Consider the following 24,465-nt stretch of genomic DNA (forward strand, 5'->3'; position numbering starts at 1 on the left):
TTTTTTTCATTCTCTCATTTTCTGGGCCCCATTGTTGTTCAATGAGAAATAGACGATGCACAAGGCCCAAACGAGCGCGTGCTCAATGAACTTCTAGTGTTACTAAGACACATGAACAAACACATATTATATATGGTATATGCATGATCATGAATAGATTAATGAATGATGATTATGAAACACACATCATAACAAACTTTATCATGAAAACAATATAACGGGGAATCGTTTTTTTTCTACATTAACAATAGGAACAAAAGAATGGGAAAAAAAGGTGACATAGGTCCTAGTCAACTGACTATTTTCATTTTTTCTGGTTGGTTATATAGTCCAATAAACTTTGGCCCAGTAAATCATATTGTTGTTGTTGCAATATTTTTTTTTGGTCGATTCAATACAATCTAATATTTTTTATTGTATTTGATCATTCTTCTATCTGTCCATTCACATCCATGTATACATCAATACATCCAAAATAAGTCAGGTCAGGTTGTTTTGTTTTCCTCGCTCTCATTATTATGTTTCATTTGGCACAAACACACATAGTGAAATGACTGACGACTAGCCTCCTCGTGATCTGAAGACAAATTGAGTTTTTTTTCCTGCTATGAATTTAGATTGATAATAATATCAAGAATGACTTGGTTGACTGTTTTTTTTTGGATAAATATGTGTGTTGTCCATATCGGTGATCATTGATCAGATCAATTTTTCCATCTATATTACAGTATAGTGAAACCATTTCTAACATTTTGTTTTGATTAGATATATCGATTATAATGATGATCATTTTGTTTAGATAGTGTCATTCAATCATTTTTTTTTGTTCGACATTTCAATTGATGATGATAATTATGATGACCGAATGAATGATGATGAATAGATCCAATTCTTTTCATTTGTACCGACCGGTTTTTTTTTTGAAGAGAGATAAAAAATTCACTAAACATGACTTGACTTGCACACAATAAAATATGAATGAATTGGCCACACAAAAAATGACACGGAATCGACGACAATTTTGTTTCGTTTTTGTTTTGAACACACCAATCAACTAACCGATCGTCAAACAAGAAAACAAACACGAACATTAACTCTCTTTCATTCAAAAGTAGATTACCTGATCACATATGTAATTTATACCAAAGGTTTTGTTTGTTTTATTGTCGAGGTTTTTATTGTTATTGTTGTTGTCATATATAATATAACAATTTTGAAATAGAATCATTCAATCATGAGAAAATACGATCTCATCACATGATTATAAACATAATCATCATCATCACGACAGAGATGATTGCAAAATTGTTTCAGACAAAATAAAAAAAGGTACGAAATGAGCATTGTAACGATAGTGAATGACATCTCAATCTGTATGAATTGAAATTGTTAACGCAGACAAATAAGAAATTCATACAAAATTAGATAATAAAGTATAAGGCAAAACAGACAAACACACAATGAGTAATTTAGTGTTCATGATTATATTGTTATCTACCAACGGATTTGGCCGACCATGATTATGGAAAATACAAACATGAAAATCAAAATGAATCTCATCTCATATTTTTGTTTCCTCAATTTATGAAATGAAACGAAGAAAACATTTCTATTATGATAATTGGGCAATATTGTATCGATTGATAGCATGCGTCTATGTGTTTTTGTTAATGGTGAATCTTCTTTATATATAAATATTTTGATTTATAATAGAGAAAATCAGAATCAATGATTTTTTCTCTCTGTATTTTTTGATAAGAATACCCTACATTGAATAAAGAACCGTAAAAAAATAAAAATTCAATGCGGATAAAGGAGCCAATTTTTCTTTTATTTCCTTTATACAAAAAAAAAACAGATCCAAACTAATTTGTCATAGGCATCAAGAATGTAAAAAAAATAGTGAACCAAAAGAACTGTTATTGGTGGTCAAAATACCGGCTTTATATTGAAAGAAAAACTGGTATCAAAATGAATTGATTATGTTCATTGTTCATGTTCATTCCATTGTATACAATACGATTATTTATGACTTTCTTATTCAAGATATAACGTCATCGTTGTCCTGATGTCATGATATCAGAATGGAACACACACACACACACGCTACAAAGTTTTAAACTTTTTTCTCTCCTCATTTTTTTGTTCATATTGTAGTGAGGAAGCCAAGTGTCGATTACAATGAATGACTGATATTTATATGACAAAAAATAGACAGACACACATAGTCACAATATGTGACACCCGTTTTTTTTCATTTTCTGAATCGTTCGTTCTGTCATTATTGATATCAAGATTTAAATAATAAGCTAGTTAAGCTGTTAAATTGAGATAAATTAAAAGCTGATTTTCAAAACGATGAAAAAAACCTATGCGATGAATTATAATAATTGAAGTCAATAGAAAAGAATGGGTCATTGTATTTGGAAGTTTTTTGTTGTTGTTGTTATTGCTACTGTTATTGCACATAGGTTCATTTGTCATGCTACCAGTAATATATTTGAAGTCAGTAAGCTTAAAAATTTTCCTTTTTCTCCCCCCCCTCTGAAAACTAGGTACTAATCGTTGAGGGCATTATTTTGATCACTATTCACACAATATTGTATTATCGATACATACACATACACATACATTCAAATCTTATCACATTGATAGAAGGCGTGACGAAACTAGTAAAAAAAAAATGAATTAGTTTCCAAATTTTTTTTCTGGTCATTTGGATCTAGTTTTTGTAAATTGCATTGATGGCATTTGTATATTTGGACATTTTGGTTTCCAAATATTTGCATTGGTTTAACCACTGTTAAGCTATTGTGTCCCCTCTTGACTGAGTGTGTAAGTTTTGAAGAAGAAGAAAAAAAATGTATGTTTTACTTTTTGTTTGTTTGTTTGTTACTCTGATAAGTTACCAAGAAAGAAAGTGGACCATTTGTCCATCCATATATTGTAACTATAAAATTGTTATTATTTTGCTTCTGACAGGATCGATCCATCATCGTTTGTCTATTTATCCCATCATCATCATCATTACATTGCATTGCTCCAAGTATATTGGCTCAAATGATTCCAATGGTTAATCCGTAAATTTTTTCTCGCCTCGTTCATTTTTCTTTTTTTTTTGCTCGTATCTAAGCTTGAGTTATTGTTATGATTATTGCTCTTCATACAAACATATAACTTAAGAATTATATGAAGAAAAAAAGTCAAAAGGTCAAAAAAAAAATTTTGAGACAAATGTATGGACACATGTTTATGTGTTTAGATAGAACAATCGGAATGCCATTATTCAACCCAACCAAATAACAATCCAATACAAAGTTTACCTTTCAATTCAATTTTTTTTCTGACAATTTTTCTATTCAACACATTCCCAAAATAACTTAATTTAAAATTACAGATAGAAAGATGTCTAATTTATGTGACAAAATTTTTTTACGCAATAAATACATACCAAATTGAAACAATTTCATTGAGCTGTGTATAAGGAAAAAAACAGGACAAAAAATCACTACAAATAAATCAAAATATGGATTTGGAACAATTCATGCTGCGATTTTTTTCTTTGTGCGTGTTTTTTAGCTGAAAAAAAACAAATTTTAAAATAATAAAACCATCCAATAGCTTGATAATCATGAATCCAGTCGATCTAAACACAAATGTAAAATAAACAAATGAAAAAAAGAATTCGGACAAATAACACAATAATGATTTAAAAATTCAATCAGACAAAAAAAACTTGGCAGTTGAATGTTTAAATTTTATTATAAAATTTTTCACAATTTTTTTTATTTGACGTTTACAACGATGAAATGTTGTGAAACAAATCAAAGATCGAAAAAAAGGAAAAAAATTTAAGATGGCACTTGATTAAGTAATTGTCAAATAGTTCATAATATTATGTGCTAAGTGTATACATTGCAAAATCGATAATTTAAAATTATTTGTTTAGTTTAAGAAACAACAATTTGTAAAAAATTTTTTGTTTATTACAATATTTTTTTATCACAAATGATGATATATTTATTTTTTTGTCCAGACAGAAAAGATCGGGTTAAAGGTGAATAAAATCAAACGCAAATATTAATTCGGTTTTCGGAATTGGTATTGAAAAGAGTATATGATGGATGAATTTGTGAGGAGATCGGTGGTTGTTTATGAGTATGTCAATCATTTACATACAAAATATTTTTTTTATTCAAGATTTTGCATCAAAATCGATAGCTCACGAAATGATCGGCCAATTTTTCCCTGTAATGTTTGTCGTTTCAATACGAATGCTCGTGCTGATAGAAGATAATTGTAACATTTCATACATTTGTTATATCTATGACATGAAGAGAAAAAATTACATGAATGATTTTTGTTATGATAAATTATAAATCAAAAATGAACCTCACCTTTCTTCGCGAGAGATATCCACACCGATACCTGGTGGAGCCGATATGTTATTCTTGATTGTAGGTGAAAATGTTTTCAATATCAAAGCCAATGCACTGCATCCGACTGACATGTAACTGTTTAGATTTAAAGAAAAGAATTAATTTTTAAAAATTATATAAAAGTCAGAAAAAAATTGATGACAAAACAATCAAAAAAAATGTCAACAAATGAAAATTTTGAAATGACTTGAATTCGATAATGAAGTGAAAAAAAATGAAAGGCAATTTTCCTAATTATATCGATCTAATACAAAACACAGTGATCCAAGTTGACAATGATAATAATAACGAATACAGGCCTATGGGATATATGCAATTTAATTGACAAACACTATAGAAAGGGAGACCTCCAGAGGAGATGTCTTTATTATCGGGGTCTTTGAGACAAATACACACACACACACACACACACCTGCAGCTGTTGCCCATAATAATGCTTTTTTTCTCTGAATCATCGTCACTGTTTGAAACGAAAACAAACACACACACACGTATAGAGAATAACCGTATAGCGATCATTCAATTTGGTGGTAATTGTCACCATTTTGCACAAACACAATAAAAAAATTGTTGGTGCGATCGCACAAATACACACAAACACAATACACGGTTTGCATACACAGACACAATAGGTTTCAAAAGTCCAAATGAATAAATGGATGGATGAAAATACAAATGAATTGAATAGAATAATGATGATGATGAAAACAAACGGCCCAAAGTTTGCCGTTTTCCTTTTACGTCACATTCGAAAACTATAGAAAGCCAAAAAAAAATGTGTCCCGGGCATCAAATCATAATATTTAACAACAAAAACAGCGATGATGATGATGATGATATTGACATCACAATGTTAGCTCTGTTTGGTTTCCAACTTCAAACAGCAGCAGACATAGATTGGAACAAAAACGTCAATGTAAAATTCAATTTCATAATAATAATAAAAAATTTCATAACAATCAACTGTCTTTCTTTTTCATGTATGATGTCATATTATGAATAGTTGACAATTTTTTGAATGAGAATAGTTCCAATATTCACCATATTCACTGAGCAAACTATGTCATTGTAAAAGGAAGCTAATTGAATAATCAAAACAGATAGATAGTTTTCATCACTGAAATAATGGAATGCCCAAATAATGAAGAATAATGATGGTTCAATCAGATCATCACTGGTTTTATAAGATGAAAGATATATGAATTTTTATGTTAATGATTCATTCCATAATTGATTGATGAAATCATTATGTTGAACAATGTTGGCTATGATTTCCAGCATAGAACACATAGCTTTGATCATACGATCAATAAGCTGTTTGAATGGGACACCCATTTGAGAAAAATTTGGAACAAGAGTTCGATATAATAAACGTCACCGTCATCAGGTAAAATAATATCCTAGATTGACATATGATAGACGCGAAAAAGCAAAATGAACAAAAAACAAACAAACAAACTATTTCTGAGTGCTCTTTTTTCTTGTCAGTCGATCGCAAGCAAGCCGACGAAACACAAAAAAAAATCTTTGAGTGCTACTGCAATTTTTCTCCCCTCGTATGAAATCCGAGACATTTCCCAATGAATGCCAAGTATAAACGAACCAAACAAAAATGACATCTTTTTGCTTTAAAATCAATTTATCGGATGAGAAAAAATTTCCAAGTGTGCCTATTCCAGAAGGTTTCGGTTTAATAAGTACCAAGAAAGGTGCATATCGACAAACTTTTTACAATTTCCAATAAGATATCCATAATATTGTGACTGCATGTGAAATGAATGAAAAGTATTTATGATTTACGCAATGAAAATGACAATAAGATAAATATGGCCTTTTTACAGGCGGAAAGCGACCTTCTTTTGATCCATTGTTCTTATTTTTTTTTTTGTCAAAGAAAGATGAGCGATTTTAGAAAAGCAACCGAAAGAAAGATTGATCAAATCGTATTAAAAAAAGCCAAATAAGACAGGCGAGTACAAACATAAACAATAACAACAAAAACAACAACAACAACAACAACTTCAGAGTTTTTTCCTGGATTAACTCCAGGTCCCATGCACAAACAAACAAACAAATAAATAAATAAATAGACAATATGCCAAATTTTCCCTACCATTCTTCTATCCACAAAAAAAATCATTCATTCATTGAAAAATCCGTGAAAAAAAAGATTCAAGTGACAACCAGATGAAAATAACAACTGACGACAACAATCATGATGAAAGCAAAGATGCACTTTAATATTCAGTTCTTTTTTTACAATGAATAAAATTTTGAATAATAAATTTTTAAAGCTGCTTAGGTAAATTTTTTTTTTTTTACTTTCATCAAGGATTTGAAGATTCAATCTCTTATTGTTTCTCAAACTGTTATCTTTTTCTTTTTTTTTTTTGCTGAAAGAATGATGATCCTATCAACCAAAAAAAAGTAGCATAAGCAGGTATAAAAATATAGAGAGAGTTAAGAATGAATGAGTAAGTGATTATCACACAATTTCAATCTCAATATGCATAAAATTCAATTAGATCTAGAGAGAGAGAAAGAAAAAATACAAACGATTAATATGGCATTGAAATAAACATTTTTATGTGACCAGACAGTAAACGGAATAAATCAGTAAAAATGAATAAAAAACGGAAAACTATCATCATCATCTACGCACACACAAAAAAAGGGAAACAATATTAGATAGGCAGACATTTGTTCATTTGTTTATGTCACCGAACCGATCGAAATTTGGGGTTTCAACAAATGAATATGAGGAAAAATAAACTATCAAGACAATAAATACTTTTTCTGAATATATACACTAATGGATCCAATATCATACTATTATCATGTTGATTAGATCTAAACTGAATACTATAAAATCGAAGGTTGCAAAATGCCATAGACTTATGGATTTTTTTCCTTCTCATTTTCGGTGCATTATTCTGGATTATGACTTATTATTATTATTATTGTTATCATTCGATTGTCACACATTGTCTAAAATGTGTTTTAGAAAGGGCAAGCAGACGGGTGACCCATGATTATCAGCAATAAATGAATGAATAAATAAAATTTTCTTTGACACATCATGTCTCAAAAACCAGTCAACTAGTCAAACATACACACACAAACAAACACACACGTAACATCTCAATATGGAACGACAACAATCAGACAGAATGAAAATGAGATAGATAGACAAAAGAACAGAATGATCAACTAAAAAAAGAGCAACTTAGCTTAACTTCAGCTTGTCAAAGGTCAGATGCTGAGCTATTAGAGTGAATCCATTAGAAGGGAGATGTTTGAAATAATAGTATTAACCATTACCTAATATATATTATGGTGATATGTATTGAATAATAATCGATCGTGAATGAATGAAACTTGCCCTTATCCATTCGAATAAAAGTTCCCAACAACTAGGACTATTTTCCGGAGTTTAAATAAAACGATCAAGTTTTAAAAATCAAATCAAATGATTGTGTCACAAATAGAACCTAAATAAGTGTATGAAAGACAAACTGTCAAATACAGTAGACAATAAAAGAATGGATCTTAAAGTCCAAGCAATTTTTGTTTCTTTTGTATTTGTCGTGTTTGTGTTGCTGTTGACAATTCAAATTATTCATTCGAGCAGGAAAATGTTGTCTAAAGTATTTTTGATAGTCATGAATTAAAATCGAAACAACAACAACAACAACTAGTGATGACAACAAATCTGAATGAGAAAAAAAACTTGGGTGTAATGTTTACATACATACGTACAATTAAGCAAATATAATGGACATAAATACAGGTAAGCATTACAGGTATGTATGTATAGCTGCGAACCATAATTCATTCTATGGTCTAAATCATGATCAATTGAGCATGATTAACAAACAACAACAACCATAGCATATCTCTGGTAAAATGAATAGCTGTTTCTAAATCCCACCATGAAAAGATTAATGGCTATGATTACTATTGTTCGATTGATTTTACTTATGAAAATAAATGCAAACAATCAGAAAAAAATCTGCAAAACTAGAACTAATATTTCAAAAACAAGAAAATTCATTTTTCAATGCTACATAGAAAAAAATATGAAATTTGAATCTTTAACCGCCATCTGTTGTTTTATTAATAAAAAAAACACTAACCTTTCATATTTACTTTGAAGTAATTCCTGTATGCATGGCAATAAAATCAAAGCAATATCCAAATTCCAGACAGATCTACAAAATAATAAAAATTAGATAAATCCATTAACAATACAATTAGATATTAACATACGGTTTCCAAATCATAACATTCAATATATCGATAATAATTGATTTTTCATCCAAATTGATGGCATATTCCAATGCTGTTTTTGAATCTTTTGTCGCCCACATTGCCAATACAATCTGTACCTGTTTTCTTCGGTAATCTAAACCAGCTTTTGCTGCTTTATGTCCTTTCATTATCGTATTAATAGTTTCGACTTCTGAAATAAAAGGCTGTTGATCACAGCCATACTGTTGTATGTGTTTCGGTAGAAAATCGTTAAAATCCAGACCGGCTGGATGATCACTTATCTCCGGTATGATCATAGTAGAATCATTTGTTGTCACGTCTATATTGCTATTCTTTAATGATGGGGATATCTGAACAATAGACGAAGATGATTTGACGCAGGTCATTACATGGTCATCCACATTCATGGAGATGGAAGGTTTTTGTTGATGAATCGGATAGCTGCCAGTGATGGAAGGTCGATTTGAATCGTTTATGATTGGACGAACCATGGATGTGATTTTATTTGGAGTCAATGTTGTGGCTATAATGGATGTATTGTTATTATTGCCATTTGATTTTTCATTCAATTTCGTTGATGATGACAATTTATTGGTCGTAGTTGTTATGGTTGTGGATGTTGTCATTGATGATGTTGTTGAATTGCCATAAACAGAGGGTGAAATTAGTGAATGATGACTCATTGGGGACAAGGTGGTATTATTATTAGATGCGTTTGTATACAGGGATGAATATATTGGATTGGATGCCATTGTCATTGATGACGAACTTGATGATGGTGTGTGTATCATTTTATTATGACTTATATTCGAAATATTGGGAAGTGTTGTTACATGATGGCCATCACCGTTAGCATTTTTCAATTGATTGAGACCCGTTAACGATGTAGAATGCGGTAAAATGTGATTATTATTGGCTACATTCGAATCTTTTATGGCCGAAGTTGAATGATCATTACTTTTGTTTGCGATAATCGGAGACAATGGAGTACTAGGTAGGATATTATTATTTCGATGATTTAAATTCAAATTGTTAAGCGATTCGGATAGATGGCGAACTGAATGCAATGGTGTCGATATTGATGTTGTTCCTCTGGCCATATGCATTAGATTGGATTTGAGCGATGGTTTTTGGCCGACCGTAAAACCAGTCGAAGATGTGGAAAGACTTGTCTGGTCGAGTTGAAGGCTATGTAAGTTTTGATCTATAAATGAAAATTGTCGGAAAAAAAACCATCATTAGTCATTTGAAATCGATTTAATGAAATGATTATGATACCATTGGATATATTATTATCTAATGGTGGAGGTGTGCGCATTACTATCGTGCATCAAATAACAATATAAAAAAACATAACGGTGAATAATGCCAACAAAAAGAAATGAAAGCCAAAACAAAAAACAAAAAACAAAAGACATAAGATTAAAAGCAATAGAAAAATTAATTGATGAAGATATAGTTACATTCTCTCCGCGATTGAAATATTTCTTTATAATCACAGGTATTGTAAATTTCTGCCAATGAATCAATGCCATCCGATCCATTCATTGTATCCATATCATCCGTTCTACTTGATTCCAAGGACCTAGAATAAATTCTACAATGAATTAAATGGCAAATCGATTGGTTAATTTGTTCATACTCTAGTTGTTTGCAAGTTTTGCTTGTATGTTCGAAATTGAAACTTCTTCGTGTACTTTGCCGTAGAACGTTGTCACGTGAACAAAGTTGAGATTTGTTTGCATTATAATTAAATGGCTGTATGGCATTCAAATCGACCATATACACGGAAACGTTTGTCGTTGAAAATGTTCCGGCAACAATTTGTTCATCCATAATGGCCATGTCATTTAATCGACCCCAATAAGTATGTGCTACATCATAAAGATGTGTTGGCTCCCATCCGAATACTTTCATTACATCTTTACCACTTGCAATCAATGCTTTGCCTTCAGGATGGAAAGCAATCTTTCTAATGGCTCCAATATCAGATTGATAGGTAGTCGTCGATACTTGAAGAAAACTTTCTAAATCCCAAAATTTTATCGTACCATCTGAACTTGAACTGGCCAATAGAAATTCGTTCGGATGGAATACCACATCGGTTACGGATGATGAATGACCTTTTAATTCGGCAAGCATTTTTCCGGCAACAATATCATATAACATCACAGACCCTTCATTGCCGCCGGATGCAAGCCATCGGCCATCCGGGCTAAGTTTCAGACAGTGTACATCTTTTGAATGTATCTATATATAAAAATAAATAAATACACAGATTGAATCAACGTGAATCGTATTCGATTAAATTTTTACCTTATATGTAATAATACAAGTCTTTTTCCGGTAGTCCCATAATTTAATACTAGTATCGAATGATCCAGAAGCAAGAAAATGACCATAAGGATGAAAATCAAGACAACGTACATTAGTCTTGTGACCAGTTAATGTTTGTATCACTATTGAAAGAAAAGAAAATTAGAATGATTCAATTCAATTGACAAATAAATGGCATTATTAAAAAAAATACATTTGGCTGCTTCAAGATCCCAAAGTTTAATGGCACCAGATGCTGAACCAGCTCCAACAATATCTTCATTTTGATTAAATTTGGCGCATTCGATCGATGTTCGATGGCCATTTAAGCTCTGTGAAAAATATTCGAAAACAATGTGAATAAGGTATTAATAATTACAATATAAACAATGATAAAATTATAATGATCGTTCAACAAAGAAGTCATTGAGAATCGGCCACAGGTGGACATTTAGACGATAAATAAGAGGGTAATGAACTCAGGTGCAAGGAAGTATATAATCATCTCATCATTATCATTATACATTCAAGGTAGACTTGAATCACATTCTAAATTATAAACATGAAAAAATTAAAATTATACCGCTAATCACCAAGGGTGAAAAATTTATTGTACACCTGTCTTTTGGTTATAGTAATAGAAAACAATGGAAATTTCATAATCACAAATGCAAACATATAACGATTCTTGACTACGCTTCCTAGTGTTGTCAGGTTTATCAATTCTATAAATTCATTCAGAAGCCGTTCAACTCTACAGAAAAAAAAACTGACAAAGAGGTTGTTGGCCTCAATCAATATCACTGACGGTCATGTCTGTCTGGTTGTTGAATCAAGACCGCTAAAACGTAATAAAAATGGGAAAGTAATGATAAAAAATTGTCAATGGGAAAACTGATACAACATGATCATTTTTTTTAGAAATATCGTTTGAATGAATTGAACGAAAACAATTCCATTATTATTCGATTAATAAATTTATCAAGTAATCAATCAATCAATAAACCAATCGATTTCTTATCATTTTATTCGATAAACGATCAATCGAGTATGGCAGACGACTTTTTTTCTGGTCGGAAAAATTTGTTTCAGTTTTTTTTGCACAATGGTTACTAGAAAGGATTCTGATGAAATCTTTGCCAACTATTACCATTATCATTCAGGAAGTTCAATGATCTACATTCTTAATTAAAGTTGACAACAATCATCCATCTGTCTGCTGTCGAGTATAATTGTCATTGGAAAACGTCTTCATGTTTGTGATAATAATGTAAGACTGATGAAATGAGTATGGCAATTTTCATTTAATGAACAAACAATGACAATACTATATGCGAGAGATATACTATGAAAAATATCTGAGATTGTTTTACAACTGGTCAAAAGAAAACGAATTTCCAAACACAATAAATATAATGAGCTTGGCCATTTGACCGCTTTAGGTGTGAAAAATTAGAGTGAAAAAATCTAAAGATTTCGTCCATTAGATATGATATGGAATTTTTTTTTTGTTAGACATAATTAGACAAAATTATTTCAAATACGTGTTCGGTCATGTTTTCTATCTAATATAGCATAAGCATTCGAATCGTTTCTTTCATACACTGACCATCATTGTCATTTTTTTGTTGTTGTTGTTGTTCAGAATGATGGCCACTTTTTTCAACATTTGTTGATATCGCTATTTATCCTTGCATTTTTAATACAAAGAAAATAAATTACATTTAATTTCGAAAATAAATCACCTTGCATACATTCGCCTTGTCGCCATACACCCACACGAATTGTTTGACATATGATAAAAAAAAATGGATCGATCGAACTGTGATTATTTATATAATCACAACAAATGGCTACCATTACGCGTAACAAATTCTTTTATTATAATCATAGTATGTCTTTCAAAATATTTTCAAAGAGAAAAACTTAATTTCTGGACTAATATCTATATATATTTGATGGCTGATCACCAAATTTAGATTTGACTTGTAATGACTATAAATTAATAAAAATATCGAAATTCGTAGTGATTTCTGAAAAAAAATCAATTCATATATCGGATTCACAAATAAAACATATGGAAAAATTGTTAAGGATACGGATTCATTACTGTTGTTGTCAAGATACGATGTAACAATTAAATATGAATTTATTGACAAGCTTAGAAAACCATTTTCCAAAAATAGCTCTTCAATGACAACTGACAGATCAAGTACGGCTGATATTTGAAATCTAAATGTCCATTTTTTTCTGAAATTAGAGTTCAAACGTTTCATAATTCGTTTTCAATCAAACGATCGATGATGATGATGATCATGATTGTCGCAATGATAAAAAGTGTATGACTACAAAAAAAAATTTTTTTGATCGATTGAAAATTGAACACACTAGCGAATAAAGTAGTGAAAGTAATAAATGACTAAACGATTTGTTGAGTATTTGATAAAAACCTTCACACAATTACATGGACAATTTGGATATAAATACGATAGAAATCGGTATGCTGGCTTTTCTGAGCAAAAAAATAAAAATAAGGTATGTAAATACCAACCAAACAAGTATGAATTGTGTAAATTGAAAAATGATAATTGAATGACAATTTATAAAATGTGTTTACATATAACACAATGATTTTTATTTGTCAATCAACATGACAAAGTTGATTCTAGTATTTTATTTGATATTTAATTAAAAAAAAAATTTCTGACATTTAGGGCGCCTAGTCTCAAATATAGGAGAAGGATGAAACTGAATTCGTACCGTGAAAAGATTGGTTTTGATATCACATATAAAAAATAATAATAAACACAAACACCAACCACAATAATAATGATAATGTGTGTAAGGAGAAATAAGAAATTTTTTTAAAACTTTTTTTTTACTTCTGAAATTTTGAACTTAAAGGATTAGAAATTCGAAACAATCATAATGGCAATTCTTATAAGGATAGACTATGGCCAGACAAAAGAAAATTTTGTATATTTTGATATACATTGTATGATGATTAAAATAAAAATAGAATGAGTGTGAACCAGATTTCCAACATAACAACTGAACACGAAGAACATGATTATAATGGTGATATCAAAAGGAAAAAAAATAACAAACTAACAGACAACTGGAAAAAATCAGAGGCTCGACATCGCACAAACTGACTGACAGGTAAATCAATTAGAAATGGCCAATACAATTGAAAAAGAAAAAGATTTTCCCATTTTTTTTGACCGGTCGACTGATTGGCCATTGTATTTATTAATATAAAATAAAATATGTGTTTGTGTGTATTTATATGCATGTTTTTAGGAATGATCATCAAAATGGACGATGACAACGTGATTCGTCAGATTCGAATGAATGGATTAATATATGAATTTGATCAAACCGGTCAACAAACACATACAATAAATATATGGTGCTGCACCGTTTACACGTTGATTTGGACGAAAAACAGAACATACAAATAAAAAAAAACTTTGTATATAGATTTGGGACAAAAATATCATTGAGAAAAAAAAATTGCTACTCACCATAATACAATTTGGTTTACCAATGGCCCATAAATTTATTTTGGCATCATCACCACCGGTAACCATAACACGGCCAGATTTTTGTCCTAAAGCCAAACATGTGACAGCGGATCCATGGGCGACAAATTCGTCTAAACCAGATCAAATGACGATAAATACATGTGTAAGAGAGAGAGAGAGAAAATATTGATGAGAAAAAAATTAATTCATTTGTCAAACAAAAAGTGTTATAATAATAGAGATATTGAATGATTCAGGATTTCAAAAAAAATCTCTGATATATTTTGTGTTCAATTGCAATAAAATGTTTAGATCAATTAATAAATCAATCAGTAGTTGATGCATAAGATTTCATATTAATTGACTCAAAAAAAACTAGTTTTGATATAATAATTTCCAATGAAAAATTATCAACAGGATCATAATTTGTGATGGCCGGGAATGATATCAAAGTCGAATTCAAAATCTTCTCATTCGAATTTTTTTTTGTGTTTGCAATGTTAACCACTTATTGTTGATTGTCATTAAATGATGATGATGCTTATAGTGAATATATTTTTGACCTAGAATCACGGTTTTCATAATAGACATCAAATTTAAAATTCAAAGATGAAGGGTTAAGCCCATTTGATATTTACATCTAAATCAACTAAACCATAATCATCATCCTTGACAATCGAATGGATGATGTCTTCGTTTTTTTGATAATTGTTCACATACACACATACTGAATGATGGGATAGTGGGATGTTTTGTGAAAATCAACAACAGGAAAAACCGTTATTTTTACATTTGAAAAAAAGTAAACCTAGGTCAAATGTAAGTTACATCCCTCAATGATGATGATGATGATGATAATGATTCAAAAGCCATAATTTTTCAAGTAAAGTATTGTTTGTTTGTTTGTTTATTTCTAATCATCTCCAAATCATGAATTTTATTGTGAAGATGTTCCATTTTACAGTAATAATTTATAGATGAGAATAAAATATGATAATTATAATCGAGAGAATTGAAAGTCAAAATTATCATCATTGACATTGTACAATCAAATTATAATTTTTTTAGAAAGAAAAAAATAAATTTTTAATCATTAGAGAAAAAATCGATTGATTCAATAAACAATGTTTATAAATACAGATGCGAAATTCGACACACAGCCTTCCAACCAATCAGATCACCACCACCACCACCACCTGACAGAAAAATGAAGAATTGATTTTCTTTTTTTTATTGAAAAAAATGTGAAGAAAATTTCAAAGTATAAGTGTACAATAATCATCATAACGCCATTCAATTTTTGAAAAAGTAAAGTGAAAATAACACTTTAGGCTTTTAATATACGAAAAAATAATGAATGAATGTATGTAATGTGTTTGAACAGGTCGAACTGATGGCGGATTGCATCCCACATAACCACAAAAAAAAAATTTTGTTTTGAAGGTGAATATAACTTAGGAATATTTAAAGAGTTGAATCGCTATTATCATCATCATCATAATCACCGACATCATCGTTATCATCACAGGCTGGGCAAATATTGTGCGAGAAAAAGGAGGTTAAATTTAGCACGTTTTTTTTCTTTCCAAAAAGATTGGATAGACGATAAATTATTTATATAAAATACAAACATAATCATAATGAATAGTGAATTTATGCTCGGTATAGATAGGATTGTTTTTGGCCACCATTCCATAATGGTTATTTATCTATACAATACCAACATCATATTCTGTGAATGCATACATCAACCACACAGACAGAAAAAAACGAAAAACTGAATGAATAAAAATCAAAGCAATGAAATTCAAATCTGAATACAAACAAAAAAGAAAACAAAAACAACATGCAAAACACACACACACACAACAAAAAATGAAAGATAACGGGAAAACAACCATGGAAAATCTAAATTTATATCTATTCCATTTCAGAAATTTGCCCAGGATTTCATTTTTTTTTCTACCACAATCTGATGATGATGAAAAAATCTGACAAGAACAATAATGACGAAATAAATGAATGCATATGTATGTTCATTGCTTACTGATGGTTTCATCAAGCATACATTCAAAGACTTCTAAACATAGAAAAAAAATTGATGCATGGCCATCATTGACTTGCCTATTGTTCATTTGGACATTTGCGTTTTATATATTCATTCACATCCTAAAGTCATATCGAATCGATTAGATACTAATCATCGAAAATGAATTGATTATGGTTCATATCAAAAGATAACGAGAAAAAAAATCAAAAATTATTATTACTATTGAGATAATTATAAATCAATCAACTCATGAGAAAAATTTTAACCATTTGAATCGTGATCAAATTTCATGCCCTCAATTCGAAATATCAGATGACCAACAAAAAAAAACAACAACAAATTGAATCGTACAAAAAAGACCTGATGAAATTACCCTTTGGCGGATCATATTTTTACACAACATATTCCTTGTTTGGGCGCATGGTTCGTAAACGATCCATTGGTGGTCTAATGTAAAAGAACAAAAAATGACATATGCACATATAGAGATGCATAATGTGCAGATGATAAATCACGATTTATAAATTGTTGATTCGTGAATTATGATAAAAAAAAATAAAAACAATCGAAAGTGTGAACAGGCACACACACACACACATATACAATGAATATCAATAAATTTCAATCTCAACCATAACAATAATATTCTCACACTCATAGGTGCATATTGGAACAACAATAAAAAATAACAATGATGCATATTGTTGTCCGAATGGTCAGTGAAAGAAAATTAGGATAAAATTCAAATCGAAATGTATGGAAAGATGCTCTGATTAAATTGGATAGATTAGCCAAACAATTATGAGTTCATTAACACGGATTGTCCATCACACACATACACACACAAGAGATGCATAAATGAATGAATTATAAAGAATGTATTTTATTATAACATCATCAAACATGCATTCATGTCTTCAAAGATGAGATATGTGTCTAATTGTTTATGCAATCTGTCTGTAATAACCAAGATAACGTCAACAATTTGATTTATATTTATAGCCATTTGGCATAGAAAAGCAAGAAAAAAAAATTCAATTCATTCCTTACGAAAATAATGATAGCTAAAGAAAGCACGATTTTCTTCTTTTCTTATTATGAATACTAACCGATCACTGCAAATTGCATTCGACGGTTATTATTTCAAATCGAGAACGAAAATTTCGTATGATATCTCACAATCATCATCACTAGAACGCGAATCGACACAAATGACGATAATACTCTAAAATTATCGATATTATTATCGATCTATCGATCAGGTAACGTTATTGTACTGTTAAGATCAAAAATTATTGATTGTAAGAATAATGACAATTTCAGAGATTGTAATGAATGAAATCAGATTGAATTGAATGAAAAATGAGAAATAAAAAAAAATTCGTGAAGTAAAAAGATTCAGCATTTCTCTCACAAGAAAAACGTACGCTCAGTTATTTTTGGATGATTGGATCTGTTGGAACGAGTCGCGTGACTTTTGATGATGCCGGGACCATTATTACTAACAATTGTGGATGTTATCGTATTTGCTTTTGATGAAAAATGTTCATTCGTCAACGATGACATCGATGATGATGAATGATGATTATGAGAACGTTTATAGTTCAAGAATGAGGATAAATAATCCGACGGTGCTGGATCGGAATTTGGTGATGATGTCACCGATGATGGCGATGATGATGGACAACTACTTGTTGTCGATGAATAAGTGGCAAATAATGATGATGTCCATTTAGGTTTCGTAACCGTAGTGTATGTCGATGATAAGGATGTGGCCATTTTACCGATACCAAAATTTTTCTTTCAGACAATAATTCAAAATTCATTTAAAATGTATACGAAAAAAAGTTTCGAATGTAATCACGCACGTAAACTATCCACACATTTGAGATGATTGGCACGAAAATAATGGCGAAAAAAAGTGAAAATAAAATCCACTAGATTTTTATCATTTTAAACGGTAATTTTTTTTTGATTTTACAAATTTGAGAACGAAAATATATCGGAAATTTTCAATGTAAAAAAATAAACATATCAGACTTTCCATTTAAAATTTATTTTAAAAAATAAAACCTGATAGGTGTCACACACACAGCCATTTATTTCATTTGAAACGTAATTTTGCGATAATCATCAAATTGATCGATCGTGAAACTTTATGGGAAAAAGTTTGAAGGAAAAAAGCCGATCACAAACATAACATAAACATAACTGGCATCAACATGGAATGGTCATGTTTGACAATCATCATATAGTATTCAACATCATAAGACCATTTAATTCAATTCATTTTATTTCTATACAAAAAAAAATAGTTGTTTTATGTGGGATGCTCTTTCAAGGAGAAAGAGAATCACAAAGAGTGTCCAATAAAATCGAAAAAAGATTTTTCTCTTTCTCTACTTATTGATGAAACTTTTTTTTTCCCCTTTTTCTCTGTGTTTGGCGCCATTCGCCAAGTCTCTTTCGTTTTTTTTATCATTTTACAAACAAATGAAAAAAAAAATTTCCTATTATAATTGTATACACATTGTCAACAATAAACTGTGTACATTGTATGTAGTTATTTGGTTGATTTTCATTCAAGAATGAATGAATGAATGAATGGCCACAAATTCACAAGGATGATATTCTAGACAAAACCAGCTATATTCGATTTGTTTGTTATTTTAAAAACAGGATGATAAGAAGAGGAAGAGGAACATATACGACAATTATAGAACAAATAGTCAGGGACATTGAATAATGTTGAAAAGCTGATGCTGCACATCAACGCATCAATAACAATGATGAAATGATTATGGATCGATTCATATATACTGCATGATGTGATGATTTCTATAAAAAGAAAACTCACAAAGATGGAATTTCTAACAATTCATTTTGCACATTTTAGTTGAATGACTGTTTACGGAAGAGGAATTCATTCATTAAACTGCGTGTGTGTGTGTGTGTGAGTGTGTAACAGAAAAAATCGCCAAATCTGTGTTTAGAAGGACAGAAATTTAATAAATTATCAAATAATTTTCAAAGTGATGATAATTAATTATGAATAAAACGAATTAAAGCAACATTTTGTGTCAGATATCAACACTTAAAAAAATACAGAAAAACAAAAAACTTGCCGAGTTCCAGAAACAGAATGAATTTTGAGTTGGCAATTTTCTTTTCTTTTTTTGAAACAAAATCATCTGTTTTGTGTGTATATGTGTGAGTGAACAGACATACCTATAAAATTTACAAATTTTAAATTTTTACCTAGTTAGCGTATTTGGGAGAAAAAAACAGGCATATACTGTCATGTTCCGGGATCAGTACTGTGATGGTGGATGATGATGATGATGATGACGATTGTCTACAAACACAAACATTTGTATAAAAACAGACAGATAAACAATAGTGGACACAATCGAAAAAAAAACAAAATGATGTGACCGGAAAGCAAAAACAATGGTTCATTGATTGAAGAAGAAAAAGATTAAGTTTTGTCCAATGATGATGATGATGATGGACAACTAAAAATGCATCATCATTTTGTTGATGAGAGATGGACATTAACATTAGCTTCATTAAACTTATGTTATTATTATTATTATAAGCTTGGAGACATACAATGGTGAATTTAATTTATTTTTTTCATTTCAAACATTTTTCAACTACAATACGATATGAAAAGAGAAAAAAAAATCAGAACAAGATTGAATGTGATTCGATTGATCGATCGGTCATTGAAAACAAATTGCTACATTCATTTCATAGTTATAAAAGAAAAAACAATGAAAACAAAACTAAATGGATCAAATGTAGATTTTCTATTGAAAAATACACTAACATGAATGATTATTTTATTCAGCCATCATTTCATTTCATTATATCTCATCTATAATGATTGTTGTCGGAACAATATCGATTGAATTTGAAGAAAAAAGAAAAGCAATTATTATTGTTACCTGGTTTTGGTACACAATTAATATATATTGGGATAACAACAATACATACAGAACAATTACATTTCGATCCAGAAACTTAAAGTGTTATAATAATAATAATAATTGTGACATCAGTATTTTGCATCATAGATAATCTCTGAAACAAATAATGATTTGATTATATTGTTAATGATAATATCTTAATCCATGAATTATATTATATTATTATATAATTATTATTCTAACTAGAAAATGGTAACAAAAAAAATTAAAGTCAATTAAAATATTACATAACCTCATCTATCCACTTAACTTTGTGGTAGTATAGCAGCTTCAATTTTTTTTTAGTTTTTTTCATTATAAATAAAAAACAAAACAAAAAAAGGCCAGCTACGGCTAATCGACTAAAGGTGAACATGGTTAAATATAGCTACGCATCAATCTTGGAATACCACACAATATGTGTGTGTGTATAATTTGGTTAGCTACACTCTAAGTTCATCATTCATTCATTCATAAGACATAACAATCTCTGGTTAAATTCACTTGTTGAATACATTAAAAACAACAAAAAAAAACTTGACTTCACGCTATGAAACAATTCACACAAGCTAAGAAAAAAAAATAATTCAATTTGATTATGCTTTTAAGAATCATTATTATTATTGATGTACACAGACAGCACACTGGTCGAATGATTGGTCATCCATCATTTGCAAATATGAAAATTGATCATCAATTGGTCGATTGGAAAATGTGTCATAAAAATTATATACAGTAGTATTTCGGTTAACGATGAAAATCCATTCCGAAAAGGTTATCATTCAAACCAAAACAATTGTTAATCAAAGCAGCCATTCTTGGCTGTTTGGGGAACATATATTAACCGAAATAAAGTTTACAACCATTTTTCTTTGTAGACGAGCAAGAGATGTAAACACTTGCCATAGTCAAGGACGAAAACGCTGAAATCAGATGATGATCGTTTTATTGCTGAAAAGTTTATGTTACAACAATTTAACCTGGAAATCACGATAAAGGTCGATTCGAGCTGTTAGATCATAACATGTTCTACCCTTAATTACACATTATAATCATCCACATACAGGTTACGGTTTTTATGATAGATCAATTTTGATAAACAAGTTTGAAATGCAATGTGCAATGCCAAATAAACTGAATATATATTGGATATAAAATCGGAACATGCCATTCTTTAATGATGAAAAAAGATTTGATTCATCGATAATTTAAATTGAATCAAAACAGGTATATATTACAAACAATTCTTTATGAAATCAAAGCATTATTTTATCATAATCATTGTCAATATTAACAATCAGCTAAATCAATTTTAAATTTCAATTACATCTATCTATTTGTAAACACATTTGTATGATATTAAAAACCAATGGAAACAAAAATTTGCCTACTTACATAGTTTATGATTTCGGCCAGTGAAATATGGAGACATGTTTCAACTTGTTGAAGGATCGATAAACACTGGCTATCATGTATATTTATATTCTCATAAAGATGACATCAGACTAACTACAATTGGGTGCGTTATGGGCGATATTTTTTTTTCTCTTGATGAATGATGAATTGACTTTTAGTATAATAAGTTGATTTTTATCGATGAATAAACTCGATTATAAATTGATGATGACTTTTGAGATTTGACTTTTTAATACAACATTGAACACATACATACAAAACAAGAGTTATTGAACACACACACAGAGAGAAAATTTGAAAATCAAATAGATGTTTATTTAATAGGTTTGAAGTTTTTATAATAATAAAAATAAAAATAAAGCTCATATATTAGTAATTGATGCGTTTTTTTTGCTATACACGACGTTTGTGAAACGTCTCTCTTTGATACATATATTATGATTCATAAACGAATTCGAAACGTTTATTATATGATGCATCAACAATATAATTGATGATGATGATGGGAAGATTAAGATGAAAATTTTTGATCGTAATACGTATTTTTTCCTCTTGTTATTTTTATTATGATGATATGAAATGAATGAATTTTGTTTTTCGTTTATTGACTATGACAATTTTTTCCAATTGTCAATAGTGTATATTGTCACATTGATATATCACAAAAGAACAATACGTGTTGAATGTTTTTTTTGTTTAATTATTGATTGACATATGACTCAATTGGTTAGTCATATTTGATAAATAATGATTTATTATGGTGACTAAAATATTGATCTTATTTATATTACAATCAATAGATATATAAGAAAATGCCTTTTTTTAAAAAAAAGCAACAGTCTCATATCAAACAAGTGATAGAATATATCCAAACAAAAAAACGAGTATCAATATGTACATGGCACTAAGTCATCACCACCTCCATCATCATCATCATCATCATCAGTTACCCATTTGTTGTTGTGGCATTCGATCAATGATTGATTATTGATAGCTGGCATATATTGATGGAGATTGGTAATGGGGTCGTCAAGGCTATAACTTGGTTTTTTCCTATATTTGTTGTTGAGCAATCATTGTTATCCATTGAAATTGGATGCATTAAAAAAGTATGATTTTTGATTATTATTATTATTATTATTATCGATGAAGGAAGCTAAAGCATCACATTTTCAGGCTTCATGTTCTGAAAATATGATATGATTTATGGGTATTTCATGGATTTGATGATCAAACAAATCAAACATAAAAGTTTACATTTCTTCTTCGTTGTATTCGTTAATTCTGGTCCTGTAGATTTTTATTTTGTTCTCAAAATGCTCATTTTGATGACTTTGCGTTTATGATTATAATAGCTGTATATATAAATGATGAAGATAAAAAATGATAACGTTATATTTTCCAATATTGTTAATATGCCAAGCAATATTATCGATTCTTTAAAAAGTTATTTTTAATTCTTGAGAATCATCTTCATTGATTGAAGTTGGCAATGGATACCTTAGAATCCTTGGCATTTTGTGGGTTATATTTTGATATAATTTTTCGTTTGTGTTGATGATAACAATGTTATAAACACACAGACAAATTTATGTGAGTATATCCTCGACTATGGCATTGGTTGATTTGTTGGATAGATAAACTGGATAGAAAAAAATTCACAAACATACACACACACAAAACAGAAATTAATATCAAAAAATGATTTCGTTGTAATAGATGATTTTGACAGTCGATGTTGGTTGACTGAAATACTGTCAAACACAGATTGTATATCACAATGAAAAATGAAACGTCAATTGTAATCTAAAGAATCTCATAACACAATTATGTTCTGTTTGAGAAAAAAAAGAGTTAGAGGTTAGAGCGCCAAATCCATAAATTATTCTATTCTATATTCATCACCACTACCACCAATCATTTTGTTAGTTGTGGTTCTATAGAAAAAATAAAACCAAATGTTCATCCTACCTAGAAATTAATTGTATAGCAGAATGACAATTTGAGCTGGCATCAGATCAGCAATCACAACTGGTCAGTCAATTAGTCAGTTATTCAAATTGATATGAATTCAAGAAGGTTGAATCATCATTATCATCAACGGTGATCACAATCAAAACAAAACATAAACTCACGCCAATCCATACACACACATACAATGAGTTTTCTAAATCGTCGATTTCGTGCATATACACAGTAGAGAAAAAAAGAGAAGCAGCGGACACACATTGGCAAATCCAATATTCAATGTTACCTTGTTGTAGTTTGTGTTTATGTGTATGTGCAGGTATAGTTTTATTTTATCATCACAATACACATTGGTTACCTTTTTTTGATGTTATGTTTTTAATGTTCCACTATCCAGCAACAGACGATGACAGAGATAGAAACGTGAGTGAACTCGATATATTGTATGGAGACAGGTACCCAGAAAAAGAGAGAAAGAGACGATGATTTAGCTTGAAAGTGGACCC

The 24,465-nt window shown here is 29.8% G+C and overlaps 1 protein-coding gene across 4 annotated transcripts; it reads right to left on the reverse strand.

Annotated features, from left to right (window-relative positions):
- Positions 1–3,736: 3,736 nt before the first annotated feature.
- On the reverse strand, positions 3,737–24,433 carry kat80 (katanin p80). Of its 4 annotated transcripts, XM_047054283.2 has the most exons (12): positions 23,963–24,431; positions 21,971–23,825; positions 14,555–14,685; positions 11,242–11,359; positions 11,028–11,170; positions 10,354–10,961; positions 10,175–10,296; positions 9,990–10,031; positions 8,709–9,915; positions 8,576–8,650; positions 4,398–4,514; positions 3,737–4,324 (listed from the first exon to the last, which is right to left on the reverse strand). In XM_047054283.2, exons 2-12 carry the CDS (start codon positions 22,005–22,007, stop codon positions 4,192–4,194), a joined length of 2,733 nt encoding a protein of 910 aa, XP_046910239.1. In that variant the 5' UTR covers positions 22,008–23,825; positions 23,963–24,431; the 3' UTR covers positions 3,737–4,191. The 4 variants fall into 4 exon arrangements, with proteins under 4 accessions (XP_046910239.1, XP_075591236.1, XP_046910237.1 ...); XM_075735121.1 differs by lacking the exon at positions 9,990–10,031 and having other exon boundaries at positions 23,963–24,433; XM_047054281.2 differs by lacking the exons at positions 21,971–23,825; positions 23,963–24,431 and adding an exon at positions 18,032–18,824.
- Between the last annotated feature and the right edge of the window lie 32 nt (positions 24,434–24,465).

The sequence above is a fragment of the Dermatophagoides farinae genome, chromosome 1 (genome assembly GCF_024713945.1).
Source record: "Dermatophagoides farinae isolate YC_2012a chromosome 1, ASM2471394v1, whole genome shotgun sequence".
Lineage (NCBI taxonomy): Eukaryota > Metazoa > Arthropoda > Arachnida > Sarcoptiformes > Pyroglyphidae > Dermatophagoides > Dermatophagoides farinae.